We start from the raw sequence: 13,487 nt of genomic DNA on the forward strand, positions 1-13,487 counted from the left end.
TTTCTTTCAAAGTGTTATATACAACATTTTGTCACTAAATTTTGAAGTTGTAAGAAGTTGCATATGTAATTCGACTACTTATGTTACACCAATAATATTGTTTAAAGAGTCAGATCAGGTACATACATACATACACACACACGTTTACTTGGCTATCTAAATGGGGACATTACATAGACTTCTATTGTTTTTATATACAGCTAGTTATACACTTTTTAACCTAAACCCACCCCTACCCCTCACCGAAAACATTCTGCATTTTTACAATTTCAAAAAAACTTGTTTACTTTATTTTTATACCAGTTTTACAAATGAGGACGTCCCCAAAGGGAGGTTTTTGGAGATTTTGTCATGTTTAGCTCACTTTTGGGTACAAATTTGTCCCCAAAATATGGTTAAGTAGGTACACACACACACACACCTGTTTGCTGTACAAACAAAATTTTACTGTTTGCATTTCTAGTACAACCCTCTTTCTTTAGCTCAAGTATGCAAAACTATTTGCCATATGCACTGTAATTAATGTTTTATATTAAAAGTAAAATTTTCAAATAAAAATGGCAATGGAAAACCGATTGCTCCCCCATGATATTTTGTAAACTGTCTTTATGACAAAGAACTGCACAGATGCAGATATTGTAACAATCTATCGATAAACACACACCTTGTCCTCTGTTTCTCGCTCTGCGCCTCTGCGGAATGAAGAACACGCTGAAAGACGGGGAGGAGCCGAAGTCTGCCGCCGTTTTCATATGAAATTTAAAGGGGACTGAGACGATCGCAAAATTTTTAGAGGGGCTGAGTAATCATTTTAGGGGGGCTATAGCCCCCTAAAAATGGCCTAGCGATGCCCATGGTTTGAGTGCTGTTTTTGATTTTGACAGGTTTATGGAGGAATGAGAGGCATGAAGGGTTTAGTGTACGAGACCTCTGTGCTCGACCCCGATGAGGTGAGTATGCACATACACACAATATCATGAAATGTAGCTTAAACCAGGTTATAATTATTTATACAGTAATTAATTCCAAATTGATTTTTTTTTTGGTTTGTCAATGTTATAGGTAACAAAATCATAAAAATGTTTATTAGTTGGTGTTAAAATGGTCTTTAACTAATGATATTATTATTAATAGTTATATATTTTATTAATACTTCATTTATTATTATTTGGCATACATACTATTTATAGTTAGTAATAATTAATCAATTACAAAGTCAAAATAGACTAAAAGGTCCTGTCTTTCATAATATCAATTGAGCCATCAGTCTGCAAATTTTAGCCTTGACATATCAAATACACATTTTAGGTTGTGAAACTTGAAGGCATGATGAAAGTTTACAGTGTCATAGAAGCTCATCATTTGCACAGTAGTATGTTGCTGTAAGCTAAAAATAGAAAGTGGCACCACAGTGCCTTGGATAAATATACATTGGTGTCAGTAGTTATCCCACTAACCCCTGAACCCTCTCAGAGTTCGAAGCTGCAGTGTTTATTTTATTCAATGAAACACCCTGTGTTTATCGATTGCATCTGTAGGGCATCCGTTTCCGTGGTTACAGCATTCCAGAATGTCAGCAGCTGTTGCCCAAGGCTCCTGGTGGAGAGGAGCCACTGCCAGAGGGTCTGTTCTGGCTGCTGGTCACAGGACAGGTGCCCACTGAGGAGCAGGTGAGGATATATTCATATTCACTGCATTCTTACTCATTAAAGAAACCCAGAGTGCCTAGAATTTAGAGCATGTGCTCTGATGCAGATGTCCTAGTAACCTAGCATTTAAGTGCTTTAAAACAGTGAGCAGTGGTGCTTATGTGAAAAAAGTGGGTTTGAATCCAGCGTGCAGCCTTTTCTGATTCAATTTCTCTTCTTTTTCCTATTCTATGGCAAAAGGGCAAAAATAAAAATGCTTTCATATTTGCCTGTTTTAAAACCATGTGTATATAGATATTGCAGTTCCTCTCATATAAGTGAAACAATGTCAAATCTGTCAGTATAAAAAGATAATGCTTAGAAAAACAGTGTTCTTTATCTTTTCTACCAGCTTGTGCGATTTGCAAGATTGTCATCTGTTTATAGCTGTGACTCGTTATAGGCATATATTGATTGCTCTGAGATCGACAATTGCATTGTCTTGTTGGGATGTTAATCAAATTGTGGCCCTGAACAGGCAACCATAAATAAATATCTCTCTAAAAATATTTGTTGAACAAAACAAAGACTTTTAAGAAATTTAGATTATCCTCTGAGGCCATTTTCATTACAGATGGCAGTCTTCGTAGTTGTATTCATAGTAACATGCCACAAAAATATTTAGCCTTTTATTTAACTCTTTGTCGGCTGTTTTCTCAGGTGAATTGGTTGTCTAAGGAGTGGGCTAAGCGTGCGGCCCTTCCCTCTCACGTGGTCACCATGCTGGACAACTTCCCCACCAACCTGCACCCCATGTCTCAGTTCAGTGCTGCCGTCACGGCTCTGAACAGCGAGAGCAGTTTCGCTCGGGCGTACTCTGAGGGAGTTAACAAGGCCAAGTACTGGGAGGTGAGTCACTGAAAATATTTGTGCTAGACACTTTAAAGGTGAAGTGTGTAACGATAAATACTATGACTAAAACAACTCCTAAGATATTTATTTGCTATGTAAAGTGAGTGAGTCATTCACAAGAATTCATGCCATCTGTGTGCAGTTTGTGTACGAGGACTCCATGGACTTGATCGCCAAGCTCCCCTGCGTGGCGGCTAAGATCTACCGTAATTTGTACCGTGAAGGAAGCAGCATCGGCGCCATCGACTCCAACCTGGACTGGTCACACAACTTCACCAACATGCTGGGCTACAGCGATCCACAGTTCACAGAACTCATGAGGCTCTACCTCACCATCCACAGGTGATGACCTACAAACTCGCTGACTCGTTCATCACAAACTCCTACTGCACTGGTTCATCCGAGGCAGTCGTTAGGAATGAGATCGGCTTGGACTTTTAACCTTTGAGATTACCCTCAGAAAATCTGTCTTCTCTATGAAGAGTCAAGATTTTTACCTCATCCTCAGGGAGAAAAGCACGTTAGTGAAGCTTGTTTTCAGCCCTGCTGGTAGACCTGAATGCATCTGATGGCTGTTATCAAACTGGATCTTTCAGGCCACAAGTGCAATACTGCAAATTGGCTATTTGTAGAAGAGCTGCTACTATCTGAACCAAAAAAGGAAGAGCATTGGTGTAAACTTAAATGCAAACAATCGGCTTCCCATGCTATACCCAGCTTGACAAGTTAGCAGTGTCTAGTAATTTTCTAGGGCTGCAGCTACCATCGATCAAGCTGTGGATTAATAAATAATTGACAGATTTATCAAGATAATTGGTTATTTGATGTTTAATATACAGCTATGTGGAACGGGACTTTGGACAAATGAGACCTGCAATCTGTGCTATCAAAGCCAGTTATTACTTTTATTGCCTATTAAGTGGATGCAATTGAAGTGCTTTTATAAGAGTTAGATAGGATTAAGTTTTATATATAATATTTTTTCCCCCTTAAACCATTTTCTATATATATATTGTGTCAAAATAAGTTACCCAAATGGTTCCCAGCAATTCTCCCTTGATAGTAGGGCTGCACGATAAATCGCATGCGATATTTAATGCGCATCTTGTCAAAATGCCGGTTTTGTAATCAGCGGTAAATCTCCATCACCTGCGTGCTTTCACATTGAGCAGCATTAACTACACAGAGCCGTTGTTCACTGACGAGCTGCTCAAAAAATCGCGCGAATATGAACGTGGTTTTGCGCAGCTCGTCAGTGAACAACGGTTCGGTGTAGTTAATGCTGCTCCATGTGAAAGCACGCAGGTGATGGAGATTTACCGCTGATTACAGAACCGGCTTTACTGATAAGATGCGCGTTAAATATCGCATGCGATTTATCGTGCAGCCCTACTTGATAGTTAATAATGCTAAACTTTCAAACATCATGCACTTTAATTTTGAAAAATGATTGTGTGGTGCTTGATGGTTTATTGATGTCTTTCTGTCTCCCTTTGATCAGTGACTGTAGACTGTGCAGATTTTGTTCAGTCAGCGAAAAAACACTCAACCTGCTAGTGTACATCTTTTGTTAAGAAAGAAAGTGGAAGAGGAATGACTGTTTTCGATAAGTGAATAAAGTCTGCCCTCTTGCGGTTGTGTTAGTTTACTAGTCTTATCTAGTTTAGTGTCCTTTGACCGTAACCTTATGCTTTTTGTGTGCTTTTCTTTCTTTCCAGTGACCATGAGGGTGGAAATGTCAGCGCGCACACTAGTCACCTGGTAGGCAGCGCCCTGTCCGACCCCTACCTCTCCTTCAGCGCTGCTATGAATGGCCTGGCTGGACCCCTGCACGGACTGGCCAATCAGGTTTGAGATTTAATGTGCTTAGTGTTGCACAGGACATATGGTTATGAAATACTGACCAGCTTTGCATTTCTTACATTTCCTCCTCTGTCCTGTAGGAGGTGCTGGTGTGGCTGACAGCCCTGCAGAAGGAGCTCGGTGGCGAGGTGTCTGATGAGAAAATGAGAGATTACATTTGGAACACACTCAAATCAGGCAGAGTGAGTGCTTTTGATATATCTCAACTCAATAGGAAATGCATCAACACAAAAACTCAATGCAGATTGATCAAAATAATATGGATGATTATGTTCGTTTGTGTCTTGTGTCATTATTCAGGTGGTGCCAGGCTATGGCCACGCTGTTCTGAGGAAGACAGATCCTCGCTATACCTGTCAGCGTGAGTTTGCCCTCAAGCACCTTCCCAATGACCCCATGTTCAAGCTGGTAGCTCAACTCTACAAGATCGTACCCAACGTGCTTCTGGAACAGGGCAAGGCCAAGAACCCCTGGCCCAATGTAGATGCACACAGCGGAGTCCTGTTACAAGTAAGTCACTAGAAACCAGCCAATAATTCATATTAATTTATAATTAAAAGTGTTTTACCATGGATCTGTGTTATTTTTGTCAAGTGCACCTAACACATCTCGTATGTGTGCCTTATGCCGAGTTCACACTGCACGATTTTAGCCCGATTTTTCTGTAAATTATTTATCTTGTTCAGTTATTCTTTACATACTCTGACATATATACACTATATATGTAATATATTTATATTTTAAAATATGTAATGTAGATTAATTTAATATTTTGTGAAATATATTTATATAAATGTATATTATATTTCTTTATTATTAAATATAATTTTTTAAATATAAAATAAATGTTTTTATACAAGTATCAAAATGCTTAATAACATTAATAGTTTAAAATATATAAAATATAATTGTTTTATTTATAGTATACTATTAATAAAATTATTTAAACATATTTAACCTTTATTTAAACTGACCATATGTGACCCTGGAGCACAAAACGTTTTTAGCAATAGCCAACAATACATTGTATGTGTCAAAATTATCGATTTTTCTTTTATGCCAAAAATCATTAGGATATTAAGTAAAGATCATGTTCCATGAAGATATTTTGTAAATTTCCTATCGTAAATATATCAAAACTTAATTTTTGATTAGTAAGGACAACAAAATCAAACTTTTTCATTTGGACAACTTTAAAGGCGATTTTCTCAATATTTAGATTTTTTCGCAAACTTAGATTCCAGATTTCAAATAGTTGTATCTCGGCCAAATATTGTTCTATCCTAACAAACCATACATCAATGGAAAGCTTATTTATTCTGCTTTCAGATGATTTCAATTTCAAAAAATTGACCCTTATGACTGGTTTTGTGGTCCAGGGTCACGTATATAAAAAAAAAAAAAACATAGAATATTTGGTTGCACTAATATCACATTAATTTCTTTCCTTTCTCCCGCTTTTTCTATTTATACAGTTTACATATTTTTTCTGCTTGCTGTGTTCATCATCTCCTGTTTTTATTCTTGTGTTTTGCAGTATTATGGCATGAGTGAGATGAACTATTACACTGTGTTGTTTGGCGTATCCCGAGCTTTGGGTGTCCTCTCTCAGCTGGTGTGGAGCAGAGCGCTCGGCTTCCCTCTGGAGCGTCCCAAGTCCATGAGCACGGACGGACTCATGGCTCTGGTTGGGGCCAAATCAAGCTAGAGAGCAAGAGACCATGCCAGCGGAGTGGGGACAGGAAGGGGAAGAGCATAATCTATTATCTATTAGAAAGGGATTTAAAGAGACAGTACACTTTTAAATTTCATCTAAAAAGGGCCTTTGTTATTAAAATAACAGCAAGATTACACATCCCATTTGCACGTTTATTAGTCTTTCATTCCCAAAATGCACATTTAAAGCTGCTTTTTCACGAGAAATGTGTAGACGCATTACACAGTCACTGCTTGCGATCGCTCCTTTTAAGTTTTCCCGCAAATTTCTCCGACCGTATGATGCAGCTATGGATGTATTATTGTCCAAGAACACAGCCGAGAGCGATATGTCGTTCCAGAAATCACCTCTCTCCTTATTTAAACTAATAATGATTATTAAATACTAGTTCAGAAAAGTTAGTTCACCTAATAGATAAATAATCCCTTTAACCTCGGCTCTCACATCAATTATATCAGTTTTAGTCTTGTATTTTTACTCTCCTGAGGTCAGATGTTCACTTGAGCCTCTGTTTGTGCGAGGAAATGAATTGTCAAAGCCCTGCTCTGAGCCTGTCAGATAATTCGACAGAGTTTGACTAGGCGTCCCTCTAGTTTCTCCTTGTAAGAGCACTCCATGATGGCAATACGGTCCTCTCTCAATAGAATTGATTCTATGAGTTCAGTTCAACTTGGGAAGCTTATACATTTGTTTAAAAGGGTACTGCCCCTTTAAGTTATCTCTCATATTGCTCTCTGACTTCAACCAATCGTCTTCATCTTCCTGTCTGTTGTTTGGAAGCACGTGTGGTGCCCTCTTTATTTGAAATGACCAGTCCTTTCTTTATTTCATCAGTGGACATATTGGCTTTGATTTGTTAAAGGTTTGTGTCATTCACACAAGTTATTGTAGTCGCAGGTGATTCGTGTACCAACATGAGAGCAAGTCGAATTTGTGGCATTTATTTGTACATTCATCCAAGAGCGCTCAAAATCTGCTACTTTTTACCTGTTTTGAGTTTTAAGGGCTTTTTTCCCCCCAGTGTTTTGAAGAATGATGTCTTGTATAATGAGAAAAGCTATCATTTTGTGTAGGTATACATAAGTTGTGGTTTTATTTATTCATGTAAATATAGATTTGAATGTATGAACTGCATATCAAAACAGTCTCGCCATCCCTGTTAGTCAAACCACTTATCTGTAATGACTCGCTAAACCCTTTATTTTCAGTAAACTATACCTTTAATATAATTTAAAACATGACTTGTACATGTACTGCTGTGACGCTCACGGGTCCTGCTCTCTTGCACGCTTGCTCTCAGGTTGTTTTTTGGGATAATCTAGCAGCTATTTTAGCTAGTCCGTCCATAAGCACTCCATTAGTTCGATGGCACTTTTCCCCCAATCATCATTTCCCACTTATCTAATAGCGTGAGAAGAATTGTCTGGTTTGCTGTGCCCTTTTCCAGAGTGACTGTTTTCATCATGATGTACATGATTGGTTTATGCGATGTCGGGTTAATTTAAATAACGAGGAATGTGAATATGGAGATGGTTGGTTGAAGTCGGATCCAGCAGGGGAAATGGGGAGGGGAACGAGAATGGGGGGGAGGGGGTGATGGGGGTGCTTTGGTCTGGATTGATTGGGGAAAAGAAGCTTAGGCGAACAAAAAGAAAAAAATGTGAAAACTCGACAAAAAAGAAAACCAATAAATGTTTTTAACAAACCCTTGAGGCATTTTCTTTTTTCTACATGAAACTCTTTCACTCAATGACTGCACAAGATTACTCTGATATTAACCAAATTTGGTCATATACTAATATTCAGCTGTCCATAATGTAAATGCCAATGTAAACTTATTAACCTAAGCCAAAATTCTGGTTACTAGAAACACAAATAAGAGTACACTCTTAGAAATAAAGGTTCTTTATTGGCATCTGTGGTTTCATGAAGTGGTTTCCTTTAGCATCCATGAAACCTTTTGGTATATTGCTTTACAATTCATAATTGTGATGTATTTGGAAAGTCAATATTCAAATTAAAGTAATCTGGGCACTGTGCAATAGTTTTAAATAACTGACTTTTTCTGCAAAAACAATGGAGCAGTGTTGTAATTGTTAACTAAAACTATTGAAATAGTTTTCGGTAATTGTAATAAAAATTAAAAATATTGCCTGGGCAACTTGCAGAAAAATTAAGTATTAAGTTGAAATACTAAAGTTACTCCAACTGAATTAAACATAACGCTATATAGAAACAGAAATAAAATAACATTTTAAAATGAATATATAAAAAACAAAACAAATTCGAAATGTTATATAAATATTATAATGGTATATAAATAATACTAAACACTGCACTGGATAAAAAAAAAACAAAACAGATACATTTCTCAAAATATCTTTGTTCCACAGAGGAAATTAATAAATACTGGTTTGGAAAGACATGCCTTGAGTGAATGATGTCAGAATTTACATTTTTATTCTGTAAATGATGTGCACTCAAACATAGTTATTGCTCAAATTATGGCCTGTATGAATTGTCTTAAGATCTAAGTATGGTCATTCTTCTTTATTGGATCAATTTGGTGTAAGGATCTGCGTGGAAAAGATCTACATATCAGGAAAGCATGAATAAGGAACTCCACTATAGTCTCTCACACTGTTATAAATACATGACCCAGATACCACCACCTTCCTCAGATTTCCTCAACCTCCACTGCTGGTTTCACTTTGTGTTCTTTGTTCCCTGGTACTGCACCACTGTTACGTTTTCACAAGTAAGTTACTCGTGTATCTCCTCAACATTGAATTCTAGTGTAACCCAGCTGATTAGCAATCATAAAACTACCACTCTGAGGTAAAAAACCATTGACAAAATAGTAGGGATGCACCGATGTATCGGCCGATTTTTCCTCAATTTACAACCATCGGCATATCAGCTATATAAGGAAAAAGGCTGATATAACAAACCGATGGTTTATTAATTAACTTTGTGAAGGCATTGAGCTGTATAATGTCTGTTGCATAATCCTAGCGCTGCTGTCTGCACTTTAATGCTAATCAAATAACAAAAGATCGCACACTATTCTTGACTAAATAACTTTTGTAACTTTCATAAGTGTAGCGGACCTCATCTGAATGATGACCAAAACTTTACTGAGGTTTTAAGTTTATTGCGTCCTTTTTCACTCCAAAAAAAATCACCATAAGAGCTAAACAAAACACAGCACGAGAAGTTCACATTAAACTCTCTTTTCCACGACATTCTAATTTATTGAGATGCACCTGTATATACAGATCTCATGTCTTTTCGGGGGTGCTTAATAAACTGACAAACTTTAAATCCGAAGAACTGCGTGCTTTCATTGCCATAGACTGTAAAAAAACAGTTCATTATTACCCATATAGCTCCTTCAGGGTTGCCAGGTTTTCACAACAAAACCCGCCCAATTGCTACTCAAAACTAGCCCAATCACGTTTCGAGGGGGATCCCCCGGTAAAAAATCGCATTCCGGTGGGGTAAAATACACGTTTTTGGTGGGGTTTCCCCGGTAAAATTCGCATTTTAGGGGCTAAATATCACGTTATTGGGGTCGCTTAAAGCCGCGGCAACAGTGTTATTAAAGTAGCCCAATTCCGTGGGAAAACCGCGGACTTGGCAACACTGAGCTCCGTAGACTAGAAAACTCGTCAAAATAAGAGTCCCGCCTTGGTAAAGGAGATCTCATACATATTTAAACTTACAAAAACATTCAAATGTATACAAAAACAAATTAGAAGATTAATCATAATAAAGTCTGTTACAATAAAGAAGGATTAATATGTATTCAATTTATACAGTGAAGTCTTATTTTACATTTGTTTACTTTATTTCCGTACCTGAAAACTGTTAAACCTACCTAAAAAGCACTATTTATTTAATATGTATCTTTGTTCTGTTGTATTTATGTAGGCCTGCTGAATGTTAAATGGATCCAATCCATGTTCATTAGAAATTATTTGATGATGCAGCAATAAAACTGCTAGTATAATTTAATGCAGGTGTTTTTGAACTTTGCCGATTTAAAACATGATCAAAATACTATCTATTTTGATGCCAAAATTTAAAATAAGAGAGGAAGTGACAAATATCGGTATCGGCCAATAAGTGTTTGTTAAAATCGGTAACGGCCCCAAAAAATCCTATCGGTGCATAACTACAAAATAGTGCACATCAAGTTATAATTCAAAGCAGGAAATCGGCCTCCTGGTGAATCTCAAGCAGTTCAAGTAAAACAGACACAACAATTTGTTTGGAAATAAATTTATAGATTCTCAAACTAAAAGAAATGCTTGTGCAAGATTATAACACTGACGACAGGCCTGTCGACAGAGAATTAAGGTTTACTGAACAGAACATTCATTTCAGAGAGAATTTGTTCCTAAAACTGTGCTCTTCTTGCTCTTATGAAGCACTTCTCATCTCTTTGGTTCTTATTCACAGTTCTTCAACCAAACATTCTCACTTAACAGACATCTAACAAAAGTCTTTATATGATAAATCCTAGAAATCTACTAACGGTGACATTATTTCCACGGAAGACTCTTAGACAGGTGTTTGATACAGCACAAATAAATTATCAATGGACAATTCTTGACAATTACGTTATTTGAAGTCATTTATAAATGCCATGAGCACTTAGATAAGGCATTGAAATGGCTAAAAATAAAACCTCATAAAATAAATGTTGCAAAAAAGAGAAAAATGTCCGCTATGCTTGTATCTGAAGCTTCGCCAGCTCATACTGTAGCTTTTCAGGAAATCACAAACAATACACAAATACAGTTGTGTTTAAACATTAACGTAGCAACAAATCAGAAATGGCACAATCTACATGAACAGGCACACACTGGGATCACTATTAGGGAAAAACAGGCCGAATCTGTATATTTCTTTCATTTGAATATCTCTAAAGCCCTGAGTTCGCATCCAAAGAAAGCAAAAGCATGCTAAATACAATTCGTAATTCCTTAATTACAATACACTACTTCTATAAACAAAGTTTTTTGTCGGATAAATATTTAGGTGAGAGAAATATTTGACGTCACTCTAACTGTATAATTCATATTTATTATATTTACAGTTGTGTTTGGAGTCACACACCTCCGAGTGTGACTTCTTGAGATGAATATTATAAATTCAGTGCAGTGTGGAAGTCAAGTAGGTCACTGTGAGCGTGATCAAATTCAAGCAATTTGAATTCATATCTAGTTATATAAAGATTAATTTTAGAAGGACTATTCTGGGTTAATCTGTGCCTTTTGCATGCTGTTGATTACCACAGAAAATAATATTGACTTAAAACCTTAAAAATATTAAACAGCTGCACATATGCAAGGGGAAAGTAAACAACGGTTGTGCTGTACATATTTATTGTTGTTTTAAAAAGCTGAGGTACAAATCAAAACTATTTTGTGTGGTAATCAACAGTGTGCGACAGACTTCACCTACAATATTCCTTTCAGCTTCAGTAATAAGTCAGATTTGGCCCCAATAAACCCACAACAGGACTGAATGAGTAAACCAGATGAAACCGTAGTGAAACGTCCAAGTTTTTCACCTCAACTTAACTTTGCAATAATCAATTAATCTTCATTCACAGTCAAAAAGCAAAAAAAAGATACACGTTTAAGGTGCAGTACCTCAAATGAACTGAAATCTTTTTCTAAAAGAAAATGGTATCTATTGTACCATCCCGATGTAATCTAGTGATCTGATTTGTCATGTGATAACCATCGAAAGAGTTTTGGGAGTTCCAGATGCAGGTGTGTCCCGTGTGAAGGTGCACCTCACGTTTGATGGACCTCGTGAAACATGAGCTCGCGGGGTATCCTAGTCTCGGGTCCGTAGAGTTTGCCCGCTCGCCGCTCAAACGCCGCCACCATCTGCTTCACCACCTCGTCGAAAAACACAGTCGCTAACTGCGAATGCAGCAATGAACGGAACTCAAACGAGACCTGAGGAAAAACAAAAACATCCAGATAGAAAGAGACATGGTGAGTTTATTTCCTAACAAACACTGAGTGTTATCGCTAACTAAAACTATGTATTTATTTATCTTGCTGGGCAACGATTAATCGCGATTAATCGCACCCAAAATAAAAGTTTTTGTTTATATGTGTGTGTGTACTGTGTATATTTATCATGTTTATATAAAAAGACACACATACATTATATATTTTGAACATATTTACATGTATATATTTATATTCATATAATTTATATTATATATAAATATATTTAACATATAAACATAACATATTTTTCTGAAATATATACATGCATGTGTGTGTATTTATATATACATAATAAATATACACAGCACACACACATATGTTATGTACACAAAAAGTTTTATTTTGGATGCGATTAATTGTTGTCCAGCACTAATAACATGAATTGGGAAAAAAAAAAAAACGTTAAGTGAAATAAAATCAAATACAAAAAATGTAAACTTATTTTATTTCAGTTAGTTGGCAAGTTTCTAATTTTCACAGTTTAAGGTGAAATACTAAAATTACTAATAAAAGCTAAACAGACATAAAAAACAACAACTATTAACTGATAAAACCAACAAAAACAACAACAACAACAAAATTACTAAAACTTAAACAGCAATAAAATCAAATAAAAGCTAAACAGACATATTTAAAAAAGAAAAAAACCAATAAAACCAATAAAAAAAAGCACAACAACAACAAAAATGTCTAAAACTTCTAAAACTAAAATAAAAATAAAAGCTAAATTGACATATTTAATAATAATCTGCCAAAAAAACACAACAAAATTACTAAAACATACCAAAATGAAAATGAAAAATATAAAACAACTAATTCAAAATATTAATGAATACTCTCTGTTTTACATTCTGCAAGCTTGTCAGGCCTAGCAACAGTAACCAAGCGGGGTAGAGCTTAGCGAAGGGTCAACTGGAAGCAAACGTTTGTAAATGATACTTACAGAGAAGTCTACAGTGCATGTGCGAGGATAGCCAGGAATACCGGGACTAAACCGCCATATTGTCTCTAAATGATTGAAGAGTTTACCGTCTGAACACACTGCCTGAAATGGGGAATATAATTATTTACAAAATTTGTGTTTCCTTTCATTTCAGTGATGATGTTGTAGAGCACACAGAAGGCTTACTTTGACCAGATGTGGACGGACATGGCTTATCATTGAAGTGTATCGCTCAACAACCGGAGGGAAGCCCACTTCCAGGTGAGCTTTGGCATGACCGGCTCTTTTCATGATGGTCTGGGACTTTTTACACCACGGTACAAAGTGTTTGTAGTCATCCACGTTGGCTACCACATCATACATCTCTTGCATTGAGTACCTAAAGA

The 13,487-nt window shown here is 36.5% G+C and overlaps 2 protein-coding genes across 2 annotated transcripts in view; one reads left to right on the forward strand and one right to left on the reverse strand.

Moving 5' to 3' along the window:
- Positions 1–7,316, forward strand: part of LOC107671863 (citrate synthase, mitochondrial-like) — a 31,579-nt gene extending 24,263 nt beyond the window's left edge. The window contains exons 4-11 of the mRNA XM_016464858.1: positions 885–950; positions 1,539–1,670; positions 2,349–2,537; positions 2,683–2,882; positions 4,259–4,388; positions 4,484–4,585; positions 4,704–4,913; positions 5,941–7,316. Of these exons, the coding sequence (XP_016320344.1) occupies positions 885–950; positions 1,539–1,670; positions 2,349–2,537; positions 2,683–2,882; positions 4,259–4,388; positions 4,484–4,585; positions 4,704–4,913; positions 5,941–6,111 (1,200 nt within the window). The 3' untranslated portion in view covers positions 6,112–7,316. The remainder of the gene's footprint in view (positions 1–884; positions 951–1,538; positions 1,671–2,348; positions 2,538–2,682; positions 2,883–4,258; positions 4,389–4,483; positions 4,586–4,703; positions 4,914–5,940) is intronic.
- A 3,015-nt stretch (positions 7,317–10,331) lies between these two features.
- LOC107671896 (coenzyme Q-binding protein COQ10 homolog A, mitochondrial-like) overlaps positions 10,332–13,487 on the reverse strand; it is a 14,827-nt gene continuing 11,671 nt past the window's right edge. Inside the window, exon 5 of the mRNA XM_016464905.1 lies at positions 10,332–12,098. Within this exon, the coding sequence (XP_016320391.1) occupies positions 11,931–12,098 (168 nt within the window). The 3' untranslated portion in view covers positions 10,332–11,930. The remainder of the gene's footprint in view (positions 12,099–13,487) is intronic.

The sequence above is a fragment of the Sinocyclocheilus anshuiensis genome, unplaced genomic scaffold (genome assembly GCF_001515605.1).
Source record: "Sinocyclocheilus anshuiensis isolate Anshui unplaced genomic scaffold, SAMN03320099.WGS_v1.1 scaffold1089, whole genome shotgun sequence".
In the NCBI taxonomy this organism is placed as follows: Eukaryota; Metazoa; Chordata; class Actinopteri; order Cypriniformes; family Cyprinidae; genus Sinocyclocheilus; species Sinocyclocheilus anshuiensis.